The sequence below is a fragment of the Medicago sativa genome, chromosome 8, assembly GCF_051527215.1.
Source record: "Medicago sativa cultivar Bolivia chromosome 8, Bolivia_mono, whole genome shotgun sequence".
NCBI lineage: Eukaryota > Viridiplantae > Streptophyta > Magnoliopsida > Fabales > Fabaceae > Medicago > Medicago sativa.
This window is the reverse complement of record NC_140756.1, coordinates 73,003,054-73,023,858: the sequence shown is the minus strand read 5'-3', so window position 1 is coordinate 73,023,858 and position 20,805 is coordinate 73,003,054. Positions and strand designations below refer to the sequence as shown.

The 20,805-nt window shown below is 30.8% G+C and overlaps 1 protein-coding gene across 1 annotated transcript; it reads right to left on the bottom strand.

Annotated features, from left to right (window-relative positions):
• Nucleotides 1-1,155: 1,155 nt before the first annotated feature.
• LOC146901292 (protein NRT1/ PTR FAMILY 7.3-like) lies at nt 1,156-7,319 on the bottom strand. Its single transcript, XM_085732358.1, has 5 exons — nt 7,178-7,319; nt 6,734-6,848; nt 3,512-3,729; nt 2,845-3,407; nt 1,156-2,369 (listed from the first exon to the last, which is right to left on the bottom strand). The coding sequence occupies exons 1-5, from the start codon at nt 7,202-7,204 to the stop codon at nt 1,514-1,516; spliced, it is 1,779 nt and encodes a 592-aa protein (XP_085588484.1). The 5' UTR covers nt 7,205-7,319; the 3' UTR covers nt 1,156-1,513.
• Nucleotides 7,320-20,805: the final 13,486 nt, after the last annotated feature.

The following is a 20,805-nucleotide window of genomic DNA, read 5'->3' as shown; positions in this document are numbered from 1 at the left end:
TTGGATCGGGTTGGATCGTAACAAATTTATTTGTTACGCGTAGCGCTTACGGATAATGATTAAATTAATTAATTAATTAATTTAACATTTTCAAGTAACAAAAAATATATATATATCATTTTTTTTAATCCACGACCCACGACCCATATATAAACACTTACTAGTTGGGGTGACCCTCCAATGTGGGACATTTTTAAGTCACACCTACACACTAGTTCTTTCATAGTGTTTTTCTTTCCAATTTTCTCACTAGAATTAACTAGTGTTCCAACAATTTGTATTGTTATATTTTTTCTAGTTGAGAGTTATTAGATTGTGTGTTTTATTAACACACAAAACATAATTGTAATCCACTAAGTAGTGGCAGGATGAACCTCTCAAAGGCCTGTAAGGGATTAGGCCATTTTGAGTGAATCAGTAGAGCCTTGAGAGGCTTATAGTATTGTAAGCCTGATTAGACATAGTAAAGAATGAATGGTGTCTTTTAAGACTTGATAATACAGGGAGACTGATGAGGCATTGACAAAGAATACATAGCCTGCAGAGGCTTGGAAATACAAGGATTCTGGTGAGGTTTAGTGAAATAATAGTCTGAATAGGCTTGGTGAAAGATTATATGGAGCTTGAAGAGACTTCAATGATTGAACACCTTTTTTGCCCATGCAATGTTTTTCCATTCTATGTTATATCATGTGTGCTTAGAAACTGTTGGAGACAAACATGTTTTTGGCTCACCACATTACTACTGACTTGAAAATCAGATTTACCACTCTCTGTTTGGATTTATGTCGGGTGAACACAACCAGGGTCGGCCCAACAAATACATAAGAAATTCCCTACAAAGTTAAACTATGTGATTCTTTTGAAACTATAGCGCTTTACTTGGTAATTGGTATCAAGATTTGAAAAAGTGATTGCGGCAATGGTCCTGTTACAATTTTTCATATTGCAAGGAATCATAGTCAAATGTGGTTGATGCAACTTTAATCCAAATTAAAGTTACGGTTAAAGAGATAGCGAAAACCACGATTTTGTTGACCAAATCGCGATCGCACACCTTTATTTAAAATCATGGCCGGTGTTTCCTAGATTTGTCTACTATAACATCAGTTTCAGATATTAATAACATAAACATTTTGTTGGCAAGATATGCAATGAATTAGAAATATAAACTTGCAATTTCACACACATAAATCAAAATAACATGTCCATCATTAGCAATGGAACTTACAAAAAATGAAAGAAGGAACAAGGAAGACCCAAGAGAGGCCCTAAAACTATCATTGTCTCTTCAAAACGTTCAATTTATACAACCATGGATACAACCATGAATTTCAAAGTACATAAACTGAAAATCTTAGTCAGGAGTAAAAACTATACTGAATACAGTTAAAGAGACTCAGGTAAAAAGGCGTTCTCTCGATCCAAACCATCACATTTTCTTCTAGTACTTGCTCCTTTCCTTCTCTTATTCATAATATATAATGTTAACACTTCTCCATATTGGAAATGATTATACTTTGCAGCTACTAGGCTCATCATTGTTATCATATTTGCATTCCATCTGAATATTCTGAAACCACTTTGCACATGCAATATAAGCAATCAAATCTAAAGAAGTCAAAACAGCCAATAGGAAGAAAAACCTATCCAAGTGACCTCTATTCAAGTTTCCAGGGATCCATCCTGGCATGTGATCTTCAGTTGAAATCTTCATAACAATACTAACAATTAAGCTACTCACATAGTTCCCAAGTGAGATACTTGTCATGCAAAGTGCACTTCCAAAGCTCTTTAATCCATCAGGTGTTTGAGCATTGAAGAATTCTAATTGTCCTACATACATAAAAACCTCAGAAGCTCCTATAAGTGCATACTGAGGAATTTGCCAGAAGATACTTAGAGAGCTTGCGTCACCTTGTTTTGCATACTTAAGCCTATAACATTCCACTATTCCAGCTGTAACCATTGCGATTATAGCTATAACGAGACCGATTCCCATTCTTTGAAGTTCAGTGAGTCCCTTGGAACTTGTTTTTTTGAGTTTTCCGACGAGTGGATCAAGTACTCGACGGTAGAAGAAAATGAAGATGGCTACGCTGAGGATGTCGAAGCTAGACATGCTTGCTGGTGGTATTTTGAAACTGGAAATAGTGGTTTTCATTGCGGCGCCTTGCTCCACAAAAAGAGAAGCCATTTGAGTGAAAACTACTGAGTAGATTATTGTGCAAAGCCAAATTGGAAGAAGTCTTAGTATGCATTTTACTTCTTCAACTTGAGTAATAGGACAAAGATACCATGGGTTATGTTGGCCTCCTTTTTGGACCTCTAAATCTCTTGAAGTTATATAAGCTGCCCTATCCAAAAACCTGCAATATAGATGATAAATGGAAAATTGGTCAATAAGCACTCTAGATGAACTTCTCCAAATGCAATTATGACTTATATGTAAGAAGAAATATAAAAAGAATCTTATCTTCCACGTCTCATTATTTTCCGAAGTTCTATTGTTTAATTACTCTTTAGCAGGATTTTAAATAAAAGTCTGCGACCACAATCTTGACCACGACATAATGGTTTTTGATGTGGTCCAAACCGCAATGTAGGCCTCATCGGCCACATTTGAAAGGGACTTTCGGCAATATCAATAATCACGATGCAACTCTGCTCTTTCGTTAACATCTACAATTTTATATGAACTTTTTCTTTTAAGTGAAGAATCATGAAGTCGCATTATTATAAGCAAAATGATCACTACATAAATACAGTAGAAGCAATATATGCAGCCTCAGAGTTATGAAGTGTAAACATCGACTCGTTATTGGAAATATTCAAATAACTTACTTGAAGCCGTGTGTGTGGAGAATCTTTCTGTTGGAGTTGTTAGAAGACTCCTTTTCATCTGTGACATACAAGTCATCTCCATTTGATGTCATTTGAACTCCCAATTTCCTCGAAGCAGCAAAAAACACTTGGCAGAATCTAGAAAGAGGATTGCCACAAGGTTTAAAGTGTCTATATTTTGGGGTGCCAACAAGAAAAAGTACAAGGGCCAAAAAGGCAGACCCAGCAGAAGCCCAAAACCCAAGACCCCATAATCCTTCATCTTCAAAATATCCCAAAATAGTGTTTGAGAAAAGTGAACCAAGGTTCAATGCCAAGTAAAAGTAGCTAAAAAATGCCACTTTTGAATAACTCTCCTTTGAGTGATCCTCATCAAATTGGTCAGCACCAAATGTTGCAATGTTTGGTTGATACCCTCCATTTCCTAAGGCAATCAGATAGATTGATAGGTAGAACATTCCCATTTCCAAACTTGAATGTTCCCCACATTCAAGTTTTCCATTTCCACAACCTTTTGGTCTAAGCAAAGCAAGGTATGTTGTAACGGACAAAGATACTAGACCCTGTTATATCAAACCATAGCATAAAGGAACAAATTAATATAATGTACAAGTAAGAAATGAATTAAAGTGGAAAAATGAAATTGAAAGTATATTACTTTACTTACAGTTACAAAAATGCCTTGAAAGATAGCACATGTTTTGTATCTTCCCCAATAAGAATCACTTAGGAAAGCACCAACAAGAGAGAAGATGTAAACTGTGCCAGTCCACTTGCTGACATTGTTAGCAGCAGCAGCATTGTCTTGACCCAACACCCTTGTCAGGAACAGAACTAGGTTCACTCCAACTCCAAAGAATGCTAAGGTTGCTAGACCTTGGTTCACTGGTAGATTAAATATATCAACAACATTAAAGATTGTTAGCATCATGAAATATTTATATCTTCATCAAAAAATATTTATATCTTAAATAACAAGTTCTTCTACAAATTGAAATCAACTTCCTCCATACATTATTTTTAAAAAAAAAAAAAATAAACTTACTTGTCTAATATACCCACGAACACCTATGAACTTTTTTTTTCATGAATTATAAAATTCAATTATAAATTTTTTATAACTAAAATATTGTATTTTCATATGAAAATATTTAATTCATTAGAAAGGGTAAATTATTTTCTTCAAAAAAAAAGAAAGGGTAAATTATAAATTCAAACATTTTAATTTAGGATGGCTAAATAATTAAGCAAACAATATTTTATCTTCTAGAATTCTATCACATATTATTTTTTGGTGCTTAAATGAAAATCAAGCACGTTTGTTTGTTAGATCTTCTGAACAAATATGGTGTAATTTGGATTCATATCTAAAATTCTAAGAACATATTGATATTATATTAAGATGTCCCTCTCTTAACCTTATTTGTTTTTATAATAAAAATGAACCGCACTTGAGCACATGTACATGCACACACGACGTTGTTTTTGTGTACTTTTTCTTTGCACACGCGAAAAGGTTCGGAAATATCCTACCCATGTATGACTCTGATACGTCTATGATTGTGACCTTTAAACTGTTCTTCACCTTTGATATCTCAGTTCTGGACCTAACTAATAGGACTTGTTTTTTTGTTTTAGGTCTCGAGAGTATTTACAATTGGTCGATACGGCCAAAGGAAAAATATTTCTTGATTTGGTAAAGAATCTTCAGAACGATTATGAATTAGTTAAAAAAAATTCTAATAATTAAGAACTCAGATAATTTGACATCTTCAATTTGAAAGAAAATTTTATTAAATTTTGTATGTTGAGTTAAATCATAAAATTACCCATAAACATTTTAATATTATAAATATAATATAATTTAAATAGATGTTATGTAAAGTTGATAAGGACAATGTATAAAATATACAAGGTTTTGGATTCAAACTATGACCACCACCAAAAAATCTAAAAGATTGTGTTACTACTAAAAAAAATAGAATTAATCTTGTTGATTTATTAGATTGTTAGTCTATTTACAAAATCTAACAAATGACCACCTGAGTGGTGCAAAGCTTAAAAAAATAAATTATGACGTAAACTTTTAAACAAACTTTCAAACCGAGTTACACTATCAAATTTCAAATCTTGTCATACTTTTAAAAATGTCAATTCAAACATTAAAAATAGGTTTATGACACTAATAGACTAAACTCATATACCTAATATTTTATATAGGACAAAATAAGACCTTACTAAAGTCTATCCTAACCTACCATATTCTTAACCTTATTGGTGACCTTCACTAGCCTTACATGAGATTGTGGCTTATAATTATAACATTATCATAATTGTTTTTAATAATTAATAGAGAAAAAAAAGATAAAGTAAATAGTGACAAAGTTTGGAATATTGTCGTATCTAAAAAAGCTAGTGTTACTAATGTGTTTAATTATGGGCTGTCTTCAACTCAATTTTAGTGCACTAAATATAGAATTTCACTCTTCCTTGCACTCATGTCCATAAGTATATGAAAGTGTATGCATGTATGCATCATAACACGTGGCAAATACCTACGTCATGGTTAATCTCATTTGCAATTACGTGTCGGCAACAATTTATACAAATCTCAAATGCATGCTCAAATATTTTTACACTCAACACAACAATCTCTCCTTTTTTTCCTATTTTCTGTCTCCTGTCGTTTTATAAGGATTCAGAATCTGTATCTTCTTCTATTGTTGTAATATGTACATTATTTTGTTCTATCTAAAACCAAAACGGTCGAGTAAGAATCAGCCAACAATTCAAATACCTAAAAATAAAAAATAAAAAAAATAAAAACTATAATAGCTCATTGTGAAATGTGAACTGAATGAAGCACATGATGATCCTGTAGTGTTAATTAAAGTTGTCGTTTTCTTAAAATTTTCTAAGATGTGAAAACTGATAAGATGAACAAGAGATCATAGTTTGTTTTTTTGTGTACAAAAAGTCACACTTTTTGTACTGATAAGCTATCATAGTCTATAAACCACCGATTAATTGCATTGCATATTCAATATTAGCTGGACAAGGTTCTTTAATCTTCTACGGCTCTAAAATTTGCCACGACTCTTTTATAATCCTATCATCATCAAATTATACGTAGACGTATCACTCCCCCGTGCACACTCAAAATTCATCTATATATATAATTGTTTTTTGTTACTTTTTTTGGAAAATTACATTTTGTATTTACTTGAATAAACATATATGATTACGGTTAAGTCATTGTCTAAATAAACTAATTGAAGTCGATGTATATCAAATAGATAGCTTATTGGATGAGTTAAGAGACGCTGAAAAGAGTTTAGAAATTTAAACTAACATCAATCATTAAAATACTACCAAAATTGACCTAAGTAACACTAGTTGCGACCTAACTTTAAACCTTAATCCACATAATATAAAATACGATTTTATTAATACACAGGGACACACTTATGCCACACATGGACTCATAAAAATAAATATGGTATTATAAATTAAGGGCCATATATATATGATTTAAGATAGGGTCAGATAACAATATCTTTGTAGCACTTGTATAAAATATAGTAGTAATACATTAAAAATTGTGTAGTTAATTTTTCAAAAGGCTACAAATGTCATTTTTAACGTAAGACTTCTTTGTTAGGTTTCTTTAACAAGTATCTCAGAGACATTTGTTTAAGATAAAGTCTTCCGCGATCACAAAACTATGATCATAAAATAGAGTTGAAACAAAAATAATCCAAATTTATATTTAGATATGTGATAAGATGTAGCAAAAATACAAATACACCAATTTGATGTAATAAAATAAAATAGAGTGAAACAAAAATAAAATTGTCATGCAATTTTTATGTGTAGATTTGAAACTTACAGAGTATAATAGTTCCAGCAAACCATCTCCCAGATTTGGCTCTGTTTGCTGGGCGACCATGCCAATCAACACTCCCATCAAGAGTTAACTCTTCTGTTTCTTCTTTGAACTTCCCCTGCACAAAATTTTCAACATACACATCAAAATGGCACTATATATTTTAATTAGTTACTTATAACTATAACTTATAAGATATACTTAGTTTAACTATTATATAATATTTTGAATACTTAATAAGCCGTAAGTGCATGCTCAAAAACTGTATATTGCTCGTGAGTGATCAACATAATTTGGTTTTGTCAACAAAAATCAAACAGAGTTTTGTTTTGGTGAGGTCCAATAGGATGGATATATATGTATTTTGGACTTTAATTTAGTAATGTTGGAACATTATATTTTAGAAACAAGGAATAAATAATATGGAAAAGTTGTATTTATGGTTACCTCTTTGCAGACCTCCAAGCAAGCCATTGGTGATGTCAAAGTTTCAAAGACAAAAAGGAAGAAAAAGAGTGAGAAAAATGATGAAGCAGAGGAAGATTGTTGTTGATTTGGATGAAAGCCGAAGACAAGGAGATTTAATGATGAAACAGAGTGTGTGGAAGTATTCACTATATATAGAGGAATAAAGAATCGCATCAACGGTCCAGATTTCAAAATACCATTGTGGGGACATCCAACGTGTCACACTTCTCCACGGCTACCTAACAAATATTTCAAAAAAATGAGTGTTATATATTTCAGAAGTCTCATATCGAGTTCAATAAGAGACAAGTGAATGAGGTCGTTCACGAGTTAATTCAGACAACTTTATCTAATCTTAATCCTCATAGTATAGATGATGTATCTTTATGTATTTAGCACATTTTTACTAATGAAATGCTATGAATTTCTTCCTTAAAAACAAAACAATATACTCTTAAGCAGACAACTTTTTAATAAGAGCAAGACCATCGTGTGGTATGAGCTTTTCATTACAATCTCCAATCTCAATTTTAAGTGGAAAATATTCAAATCTAATGGATGATACTTTTTTTTTTTAAAGAGTCTAATGGATGATACTTGTAAAATGAATTAGCGTTATTTTACATAAATTTAAGTACTTACGTTATTTTATAATTATTTAAATAAGTGGTTAATGATTTTCATTTTGGTGGTCGATATATTACTCTAAGACCATCTCTAAGGGGATTTCTCCCTTTTAAGACTTGACACCTATGAGTTATCCCTATTGAGAAAAAGTTATTTTGAGTATCTAAGGGGAAACAAGGTCTTAATGGAGACCTCTAATCTTAAGTGAGATCCATTTTTTTTAATATTATAATATTGAAATATAATAATATAGGGTTACTGATACTATTATGTGAAGTGTTAAGTTGGATGGGTTGAGTGCTTATTAGATACTATTATTAAAAAAAAATATAAATAAATGATATGTATACGTGAGATTCATTTAGGCATCCAAAAGTAAATATCTCTATTGTAAATGTTTTAAGTGGTACTTTAATTGGTTAACGACACAAATGTGTATGAGGAGTGTTAGGAATAATGTCAAAATGGATTTCACAAAAAATAATGAGACTCGTGTGAATTTCATTCAATAAAAGAATAAATATTATCGTATATTAAAAAAGTGTTCCTATGGTAAAAAAAACAAAAAAAAGTTCATAGCACTCATCAATTCTGTGTTACAAAAACACTCTTCTATTAATATAAAAAAAAAAAATCTAAACACAAATTAGCAAAGAAGGTATTGTTTATTTATAAATACGTGAACAGCATATGGTGTGCCAATATTGTCAAATAAGTGCGTTCCAATAACATTATTCTTCGATGAGTAACAAATTTTTTTTTTTTTTAACCGAAGCAAAATTAACTATTATCATTAATCAACCAATGTTCAATACAAGAAGGATAAGAATCAAAAATACGGTGACTAGCCCAAGAACAGGCCGCCCTAGCTAAAGTATGAGCAACCATGTTCGCTTGTCTCCTAATAAACTTCACCTCGAAGTTGGAATGTAAAACTAACTGATAAATAATACTAGAAACAATAGCACAAAATTCTGAATCACCATGACTCCGAAACGATAGAGCATGCACTAGAGTAGATGAGTCGGACTCGAAGACAACTCGGTCCCATCTGTTTGCATCAGCAAAGTGAAGGGCCTCGAGTAAGGCTACTGCCTCCCCCTCAAAAACTGTCATATTTGCCCGCTGCCATTTCGTTTGAGACCGAATAAATTGCCCGCGAGAGTCTCTAACACAACACGCAAAAGTTGTAATATGGTTACGGTCATGGAACGCGGCATCCACATTGCACTTCAACCACGTCTCGCTCGGTTTCTCCCAAACTGAGTTGTTGCCTTGCACTCTATTATGCCCGTGTTGTACAACCGGTAGTGAGGGCTGTCTATGAACCTCTTGCCAAAATATTTTTAAGCATATACACTTTTCAACACGTTGTTTTACTAACAACAAGACTATGATATTTATATTTTTTTTTCTTCAATTTTAATATAATTAAGAAATATTTTAATTCAAAAAGTATTATTATATCACTTTTTTTTTAAAGGTATATATCACTTTTTTTTATGAGTAGTACTATCATCACATTGAAATATCGAATGACAACTATTGATAACCGCAAAGAATTTTCTTTTGGGCTGAAATTTACGGCAGGTCAATGTCTTTTCTAGCACCCACATAAAATCTTGATCTTTTAATTTTCCTTTAATTCTTAGCTATAATTCATTTTTGTTTTAATCTTCAAATTAATAGGTGTATTTTTTATGGGTATTAATTTTTCTTTTTTGTTAAAGAATTTATTAGTGAAATATTTATCAACACAATCACTAATTATTAGTTTAATTTCATGAATAAACTATAAATATTCGATTATATATATGTTTTCATAATAATTAATATCTGAACTGTCCTAATTCTTGATGGAGTCCTAGTCATAAATGCGTTGGTACACTTGGCTGAAACAAAAGAAGGATAAGTCTTTATTAATGAAGGTTGGTTTATAAACAAAACAAAAAAAACATGATTCGGCTATATGATGGAGAGACCCTCGAGTTTAATGCTTTGTGTGCTCAAATTGAGTTTCTGATTCATAGAAACATATGAAAACGGACATCTGCAATTCAATTCATTGAATTTCTCTATCCCTAAAGTTGGGGACATTCTTTACCAGTTTGACATACAAATAAGATAGGATCATCTAATTTGAAGGCAACTTGTGGATTACGTAATTAGTTAACCATTTAACGGTGCTTAAAACTATATCTCGATATAGAAAGAATATATTTAATGAAACTACTATTAGAATAATTACATGCTTTAATAACTATATATTCCAGCCAACCACCTAAACAACTAGAGTTTGAAAGGTAATGTTTACCAAAAAAATGAGTTCGAGAAGTAAATAATTAGGAAGGAAGTTAGGAGGAATTCTATTATAGACACATGACTAAATAAATAGTATTTGGACACACATATATAAAGAAATATTTTTTTATTGATAAAAAGGAAATTGATAAAAAGTGATTGAATATATTGAGAATAATTTCTTTATATGTGTGCGCTCAAACACAATTATTTACTCGATGACCATAGAAGAATACCTCGGAAGATAGTTTTGTTTGTATTTTAATTTCATTATCATTGGTATTACGTGGCAAGTAATGTTGCAATCTACATTAGTAAATAATCCAAGACACTGAAGATGAGTCAGAAAATAAATTCAGAGGATCAAATTTAAAAGTATATAATTTAGTAAAGAAAAATATTTTTTTTACATGCACAATATATACAAGAAATTATGAGATATATTTAAATATGGATGAATTCATGTGCAAACATAGGAGTAGGAATTCACGATGAAATTTTGAATAGTGAATCGTTAATTAAGGTTAAGAGTGGACGAATAAAATCGTTGACAATGAGTAAAAAAATTGAGTGAAATAGCAATGAGTAATAAGAAATTGGGATTATTGTTCAGAAACATGGTTCTTCTATAATCTGTAGACAAACCTGACTTTTTTTTGGTTTAAGGCTTTTTTTTTTAATCAACAAAAGTTCATATATTTGGTTCAAAATTTGGATTAGATATATCAATTTTTGTTGACTCAAATTTCTCTTATAAATATAATTAAAAAAATATATAAAAAAACAAATATCATAAAAAAACATTTAAACCACAAAACAAGAAAATCGATTGCAATCTTGTATTTCTTCCGATCGTCTATGCAACCTAGTCTCTTCAGAAATAGCTTCCTTCCCCATGAAAGGGCGTGGGGTGGGACAGTGGAGGCTTAAGATACACGATAAAGAAAGCATTTTTTTAAAATATTTTATGAATTTATTATATAATGTAAAATGGAAAAGCAATTCTTTTCAATATTTTATGAATTTATTATATAATGTAAAATGTTAAGTTTAACTTTTGCCATTTTATTAGCCAAAAAAATGTTATGTTTTAAAAACAAAAAAAAACTCTCTCTCTCTCTCTCTCTCTCTCTCTCTCTCTCTCTCTCTCTCTCTCTCTCTCTCTCTCTCTCTCTCTCTCTCTCTCTCTCTCTCTCTCTCTCTCTATTGGATATTGGGTGTCTATGAATTATTTTCCATAAATTTTATCAAAAAATCTGGCTTAAACACATTAATATTTAGTCATTTATTTGTATTGTGAGGTTCCTATTGATCTCCTAACAAAAATAAATATGCACATTGATCATTTAATTTGATTAAATAGTAGTAAGTTAGTCATTTCTATCTATTTTGTCGCTCAAAGTCGATATTTGTGATACATGCGCGGTGATTGAGTGTTCATATCAAAGACATGTGTCACAAATTTTGACTTCGACCAACAAAATGGATGAAAATGACTAACTTGCTTCCATGTAATCAAATTAAATGACCAAATGCATTTTTTTTTATTAAGAGATCAATATGAACCTTACAATAGAAATAAAAAATTAAAAATGTGTATAAGCTAAAAAATTAATATTGCGAGTTCAATCTTATAACTGTACATAAAAATGCAGATCTTACACTGAAATAAAATTGTTTAAGCTTTCTTATAACTTATAAGTCTCTTTGCATGAGATGCTCTAGTAACACCGACAAGTGTTTGCTATTCGACGAGAAATCATTTCCCATGGAATAGAACGAGACATGAATAATCAGTCAGTGAAGTGCATAACCATGCATAGTAACATATGACGATTGGAATATAGGATGAGTTGAAAATAAAATTTAAGCCAAGTAAAATCACACAAGTTGGCATACTTGCATTTCTTGTGGTAAGGCTGCTCCCATAATTATGATCGGTGAGATGGATCATCATGTTAACTTAAGAGCAATCATATAAGTGGACGGATCAACATCACATCATCTTAAATTAGGTATGAGTCATCTCACTTATATATAACATGTACTTTACTATATAATATAAGTGGGCTGATCAACATCACATCAATATTTTAAATTAGGTATGAGTCATCTCACTTATATATCACATGTACTTTACTATATTATAATATAAGTGGGCGGATCAACATCGCATCATCTTATATTAAGTATCAGTCATCTCACTTATATATCAGTACTTTGCAATATAATATAAAACTTCTAACTTACACCAGACATACCAACATATTCAACAAAATTGTGTATTCAATTTTCACTTTATATCCTTCATGACCATATTCAGCATTTTTCCTAACAAAATTGTGTCCCGTAGTGAATGTTTTTCTTTAAAATAATATAAAACAGGAAATCCATTTAATAGAATAATATAAGATTGATGATAAAGTACTCTGTCCCCCGGGAACAACTATTTAAAAATAAAAAAGTATATAAAATCATTATTTTGAGGTTACAAAACTTCTAAGAGTTTTTTTTTCTTCCACTAACTGTTTTATGAGAAGACAATGCAGTTAACAACTAGCATAATAGGTCAAATATGCATTATACATCAGCAACATGTACTACAGTGTGACATGATCATTTTCTTAAGATATGATTAATTCTTAACTCTTATCATTTTTCCAATCCAAAAAAGTAATGGAAAAACTTGTACAAATCAGATTTGGCTACTTGTTTACTTTTACTCCTTTTAAAGTAACAGAGAGAAGGGAAACACATAAGCTCAACTCAGTAAAGTCCAATTCCAGCTTAATTTAGCCAAACTTAAAGTGCACGTACCTTTTATCTTGTTTGTGTTATATTGGTGATAGATTTTCTACTAGAGAGGACATATTAGATTCACTTCTTTTAAAGGAACTCTCCAATGTCCAATTCAGATTGCATTTTGTGCAAAAGTTAAAATTAGAATGTAAAAAAAGGTCATGTTAATTTCAACGGGTACAACTGTTACGCACACATGATCAAACAAACTCCAATATCCTTGTTTTGTGCAGATGAAAATGATAAGAGAAAAACTAGGTGATAAAGCAAGATTACCATTATCACATATTATGTGGGGTGTAATGCATGGAAGGTCATGAGAAAAGTATGATTACATTGTTGGAATAACTATGGCCAAAAAGAAAAGAAAAAAATTAAAGTGATGCCAAGTCAATTTTTGCGAAAGACTATCGCCATTACATTTTACAACATCTGCTTTTTAAAGATGATGCCAATATCAAACGTGAGGAATGGTGGTGTTGGAATTCAAGTGTGACCGATTAGTCCTACATTGGTAATAAGGATCGAGCTAAATGAATGATATATGAAAAATAAACACATATAATCTATGTCATTATATTTTGTATGAAGATGTGTTATCGGAGTTTTTTTACGCATCATTAATTGTTTGTAATGATTTCAGTATTTTCAAGACTTCGCAACAAGTGATATCAAAGACGTGATTAATTTGGTTTGAGAAGGGGAGCTAATTGGCATTCTTGGTGCTTTTTGGACTTTCCAACATGTATCAATAGCAACATCAAACTAATCGGCAAGAACAATTGAGTATGTCTCATAGTTATTAATAAGTTGAATTGGGTAATCTTGTAAACTTGATTGTAGTATCATATACAAGTTGTACCATGTCACCTTAAGTTTGAAATCACAATATAAAGGAATTGTGGTCGCTTTAAGTCACATACATAGGCAAAATTGGTTGAACTTCGTTACCAATTATTGTGCGTTCTTTTGCATTTATTGTTTCTTTATATTAAAGTAAAGGTTTCCAAGTTGTTAGATGTATATCTATATGTTTTGGCATCCGCATTATTTAAACTAGCTTTTGAGAGTTAAATCCAAGCTTGTTTAACATGATACCATAATCGAATTAAGAATTGATAGTGTGGTAATTAGACACAAGAACCACGTTAGACGTGAGGGTGTGTATAGAAGTTGTATTGAAGTTCCACGTTGACATGATTCTCTAAATGTTGAATGTATATATGCACTCGGACATTCTTATCCTTTTAGTTAACCTTTGAGAGTGGGATCCAAGTCTGCTTAACACTTTAATCTTTTGAACCAAGTTTGATGTTTTAATAAGAACCGACAAGAGTTGGGATGTAACGGAAGATGATAGTCTCTCACAACGTGGTGAACTAAGGATCACATTTAGTACCTAACATTATCTTAGAATAAAATTATCTCACCTTAAGGACACCTATGTATACCAAATAAAAGTTTAGTAAACAAGACTTCAAATAAGCAAATTTTCCAATCTTCCATTATGATTAACAAGTTAGCAACTTTGGCTATGAAATGGAAGTGCTCGTATTACACTCCCATGTAACTGACTTATCAACAGTAACAAGCATCATAAAGCAGATTATGAATCTTCTTACGCACTAGAGCACTAAAATAATCATCCCCTAATGAGGTGTTATTTTCTCTACCCAAAATATATTCTAAAGTCTAATTAACTTGTCAGATCCCACTACCACCCAATTTTTAATAAACATCAACATCGTGACCAAATTTTTATCAGGAAAATCCATTTTATGGGGCAAAATTTTACTTAGGCATTGTGATTTGTGAATTGTGAGGTGAAGAAAGTTGAGGTAGACAATGACCTGTTTTTTTATACCATGTTGAAAGGCACACTTGTACACATTCATTGGTTGTCTTTCCATGGGTCTTCTGTTTGTCCTTTATCTTAGGACAACAAGTCAAACATTTTACTGTTGTTATTTCAATCTTTGGTTTCACTTTTTTTTTTTGAAGAAATCTTTGGTTTCACTTATCACTCACTCATATTTAAAATGGGTTTAGATTAGACTCACTGCTGCCTTTGGTAAAATTGTGGCACATCTTACTCTATGTATTAGACTACTGGATTAATAATATGGTCTGTATTATGTTAATTGTAACATCATAACACCAATGACTGGGCTAATTGATTTATTAGGAGAACCGAACTTGTCTCATCTTTAAATTTGCACGAGCACCCAATGCAATCCATGCAAATTTCAGAACTCCAAATACAAACCACCAGAAATGCTCTTAGCAAGTTGGCTTCAATTAATTATGTCAAGGCACACTCAAAGCAGTAACTTAACGTTTACACGTTTTATATGCATTTGAATTATATAGGTCTACCTTACAGTATATACATTGTTTGCACTGTTAAGACATAGTAGAGCAGTCCACGGTTGTGACTTTAACGAATTAATACTGGAGTATGATAATTAGGAAGGGCTGAAAATTAGTCTTCCAAACGAGTGTTCTAAGACACTATTTAAAGATTTTTAATTAAAAAAAATTATTTTGTTCGTTAAATTCAAATTTAATTTTGAATTCTTTTACAGAATTTAATTTTTAAAATTGGCTAATGCTTCTCGCGGGAAATTGTTTCTCAAGTGTATCACGACAGATTGAATTTGTTAATTTATAACTGTAGCAGCATAATCATTTCTTTTAAAAGATTAAAAGATTGTAAATATATTGTGAGACTCACTATCCTTCTTAGATAAGTTAAATACTACAATTCTCTTTGTAAATGCTTTATTGATCCAGAGATTTTCTGCACTTTAAATTACAACGTCATTACTTCAACCTAAATTTTCTATAACAAAAAAAAAAAAAATGTATGTGGTTGTCTTTTTTTTTTTGGAGTCTATGGTCGTTCTTTAATGAGTTTAGTTTAGCATGGAGCACGTACGTAATATGTAATATATGATATGAACCATGAAAGAAAACATTGAACCAATTTAGACAATGAACTACACTCTTAGTGGACGACAGAAATGGATGAGGGAGTGCCCACCATCTATCTTTTCCATCGATTAGGTCACTTGTATACTATAATCATACATTTTCTTTCACTTTCATCTATAATCATCATCTATCAAAAACGTCATATTCATTATTCTAGGCCAATAACAAAGATATATTTATTTCTTCCTTCAAAAAACAAAGATATATTTATTTCTGGAAAACAAAAATACATTGTATTGTATTGTAATTTTGTTTTTTAGACACTAATTTTTTTTACATATACATTAAAAAAATCACTCTATAATATTTTGAAGAAAAAAAATCACTCCATATATATATATATATATATATATATATATATATATAATTGATATCTTTACAAAGAGAATGGATTCATTGACTCCAAGAGTAAGTCTTTAGACTTACTCCAAATCATGACCCTTCATTATAATTATAATTAATGGTTATGATTAATTGTAATAATTGTTATGGTGGAGGTTCTTTCATCTCTAAACATGTATTTCCAATTCTTCTATTCTATTTGCATTCTCTATTTCTCAACGTCTTTGATTTTTCCATTTTTGAAATTCAATTGTTCCTGTTTACAACACAAAGCTTCTTGTTAGGGTTTAATTGGTGCACAATTTTTTATTTTATTTTTCTACAGATTGAATTGATGGCCGTTGTAACACACATGGTGGACTGAGTTAAGATATTGTCTTTGGGAAATTGCAATTTGTGCTTCTATCGTAAGTGGCATGTGTAACAATTCTTTCTTTCATGAAAGGATTTTGTCAAAAAATAAAAATGAAAAAAATCTTGAAAGGGGATGGCATACATATCAGGTTTATTAATCTTCATGAGATTAATAAATAGTATACTTGACAAAAAAAATAGTATACTTGAAACTAATTTAATAATGATTAATGACATTTTTTAGAAGTAGAAATTAAACCAATATCCTCTTCGTCCTTACAGCTAAGATGGTTTATATTTGAAATTGCAGTTAACCGGAACATAAACTAACCGACCGGTATAAAAAAGGAAAAAGATAGATAGACACTCTATTTTATACACCTATCATGTACACCCTATGTGACATGGGTATTTTAGTAATTTCGCATCACATCATTACTGCCTCCCATCTCTTCTTTCAATGATTTTGTCACATGTCACAATTGTGTGTGGGTGTCAAAGGATGTATGTCACATAAGGTGGTTTATGTATAAGGAAATGTAAGGATAAATAATCCAAGAGAAATGATATTTTGACAACCACTTTTTGACAACTTTTGGACAACTTTCTCTCTCATACTCACATGATGTTGTTATCCTCTCTCTTCTTTTTTCTCTCTCCATTGTTTTTGACCAATAAGAAGTGAGAAAAACAAGGTTGTCAACAAAATTGTCATCAAATGGATGTCAAAATATCATTACTCATAATCCAGTGGTGTTTAATTGATAAATGAACCAAAGCATCATGGACCATTTATTATCAAAAGGAAGAGGGTTATTGACGCATTTTTTAACACATATATTCTTTTTTGTTGGTTAAAATTCATGTGAGTTTTATTAAACTATATACGATTTATGTAATTTGAGACTCAAATGAAAAGTGTATTAGAAGTAGTATGTTTTTTTTTTATTGGTAGTATTACAAGTAGTATGTTAGTAAGTGTGTTTTTTTTTTTTTTTTGACAAAAGTAAGTGTGTTACTAACAACAATCTAAAAAGTGTAGAAAAAGAGCACAATTTACATATATGGCCCCCTATTCGCCATCCTTTCAAACAAGCATCCATGAAGGATTCTTAAAATAATTTTTGAAAAACTAATGCACATTACTTGTTTATAATTTTTTAATTTTAATAGCTACTAAACATTCAAGCCTTCCAATGCATAACTTTACAAGAGTTATTAAATAGATTTCACTAACATCTATATATATCATTACATTTCAACAATAATTTATATATTTTCTACTATCAACTAGTTACAAACCCGTGCTTCGCACGGGGTTCAGTAACGTATTTGACAAAATATTACATTGAAAGGATAGATTGCGAAATGACAGATAATTATAAACCATAATACAATATTTAGAGTACTATGAATATGATACCCGTCCCCGCCCCGTTGGATAAATATGATACCCGTGCCCGCCCTGTATCCTCGTGGGTACCCACTATACGGGTACCCGTGGGTATTTAGGTATCCATGGGTACCCATGGAGTTTTGAATTTATTTATTTTTTGGTACAAATAATAACTTTTTTTAATTACCAAAAAACTTCAACTTTTAAACATCCATACATAATTCACTCAAAATTTCATAAATCATACATAATTCATAGAAAATTCATGATTCTTATATAATCTATATGTTTTATAAAGTTGGTACCTTATTGAAGAAAATTTTACCACCCACCTAAAAATCCTCAATAATAACCTATTTTTATTTTAAATTTTTTAATTCATCTTATTAAGTTCACCGTTTCCACTTCATTCACATCATAAGATATGATATATAAAGATATATTAGTAATTTACTTAATTTATTATCGGGTATGGGTACCCGTGGGTATGGATACAATCCAATCCGTGTTTGTGTCCATATAATAATGGGTAGTCAAATACCCGTTTATTATACACGTGGATACCCGTTTAGTTACCCGCTCCATGCCCGTGACGGATTTTACCCACGGGTACCCGTGGACATGGGTATTTTTGCCACCCATAGCAAAGGCAGATATTAACTGCAATTTAGTATCGAGTCCTTTCATGTGAATTATACGTACTTTTAAAAAACTTGTTTTAAAGGAGAGATGTTCAAATTACGGAATATTACCATTCTTCGTAAATTTGAGAATGAAGGTCGCATAATCCAAATATTTGTGATGCATGGTCTAAGCCATGGGGTTCAGTAACGTATTTTGTAAAAAAATTGTTCTAAAGGAAAAATGAGTAAATTAAGGGAGATAGCCGCATTTTTTTAAGAGATTTTTGTCCTTTATAAATGTGAAAATGAAGCAAGCATATTGCACAAACATTAGAAATGCGCATCTTTCTAAAATATTTATCAAAGCATTACAAAGCCTTAATTTATGAAAAGAGCATATATTTTGTTCATGAGAAATGTGCAAATTACGGAAAACTAAAAAATTAATTTTTAGTTGAAATTCGAGAAACTTATCTAAACTTTTCTGTTAAAGGATGAAAGTTTTAGGACAAAACTTTTTGTAAGGTTCAATCCCTTCAGAATTTGGTAACATCAGAGAGCCTAATTTGCTCATGTTTCAAGGGAGAAAGCTGAATTCTTCTATTCATGGTTCACTTTCATATTTTGAGCCACTCAACCTTCATGATCTTTCCAATAATCCCTTCATTATTCCTCCTAGTTTGTGTGTGATGCTAGTATATGTCAATTCATATGATCAAGTGATAAGTGAAAGTCCACATGGAATAAAATTATTTAAACTTTATGGTAGAAAAACCAAAATACAAATACAAAACTTCATTTGCAACATTTTATTACTAAATTACATAATACTACTGAAATTAATTTTCAGTTCATATACTTCAAAAAAGGGTTCATATAGTTATATAGAAGAGTAATATTTTATATTTTCAAGTGAGCCTTAGAATGAGTAAAAGAAAAAAGGGAGCCTAAGAAGGAATATAAGTATAAGCAACATTAAAAGATTCTTAAAATTATACAGACATGCTTATAATTTCTATTGAAAGTACCTCATTGAATGAGATGTGTTTATACGTAGTGGTTAATCATCGCCTTACATGCAAATTTTGTAGAAATAAGATTCAATCCAAATTTTAAGCTGTGTTATATCCACAAATTATTCGAACTTTCAAAATTAAAATGACCTGTTTAGAATCTAGAGATTTAAGAAATTATAAATAAATCTAATAGACTTTAAAAGTTAAATGAGAGGTTTTTAAAAATAAAAAGTAGAGAAAGAATGAGATTGTATATTGAATAAAAAATATTGCCACTTGAGCTTTAAACTCAATATATTATTCAAGGAGTTGAGATTGTCACTTGATTCAAACGACCTTGGTTCTTAATTAAAATCTAAAAAACATGTAATGGTGTAACAATTTGTTTCTATAATATCCCCAGGAAGTATATCTCTGGTAAGAAATTAATGACATCCATTTCGTATATATAAGCATAACAAACCTTTACCATTTTTGGCAAATCGGTCGAATTGCAAATGTTTGATGCTTGGAGTTATAAGATTAACTTGTTTGTTCAAACTCCACAGGAGTATAGCTAAAAGTAGATACCATGATTTTGTTTGGCACATATATGGTATTCTTATAACAATGTAAATTGAGCAAAATAAAATCTTTTATCATAAGGTTTCAAGTCAGTATTTGACAAAGAGACATAAAGTCACATATATACTTTAAAATTAGGGTTAATATGTGTTTACCCCCCTGTAATATAGGTCATTTCCGGTTTTCCCCCCTGGAAAATATTTTTTTTGAATTTCATCCTTGAAATTTGAAAATATTTTAGTTTTAGACCTTCATTGAATATTTCACCCTCTGTAATTTGAGCAAATTTAGGTTTACCCCTCTTGTAATTTGAAAATAATTTGGTTTACCCCCCTGTTCATTTGAGCAAATTTCGGTTTACCCCCTGCCATATCTTTGATTTTGTACTGTCAAAACTCATGAAGGTCCAAAACGAAAAATCTTCAAATTACGAGGACGAAATCCAAAAAAAATATTTTACAGGGGGTAAAACCGGAAATGACCTATATTACAGGGGGGTAAACACATATTAACCCTTAAAATTAATAGTTATATTCATCCGTTGAATATAATTATTTGTTACTTTAAAAGTCAATAAGAAGTCAGTATTTG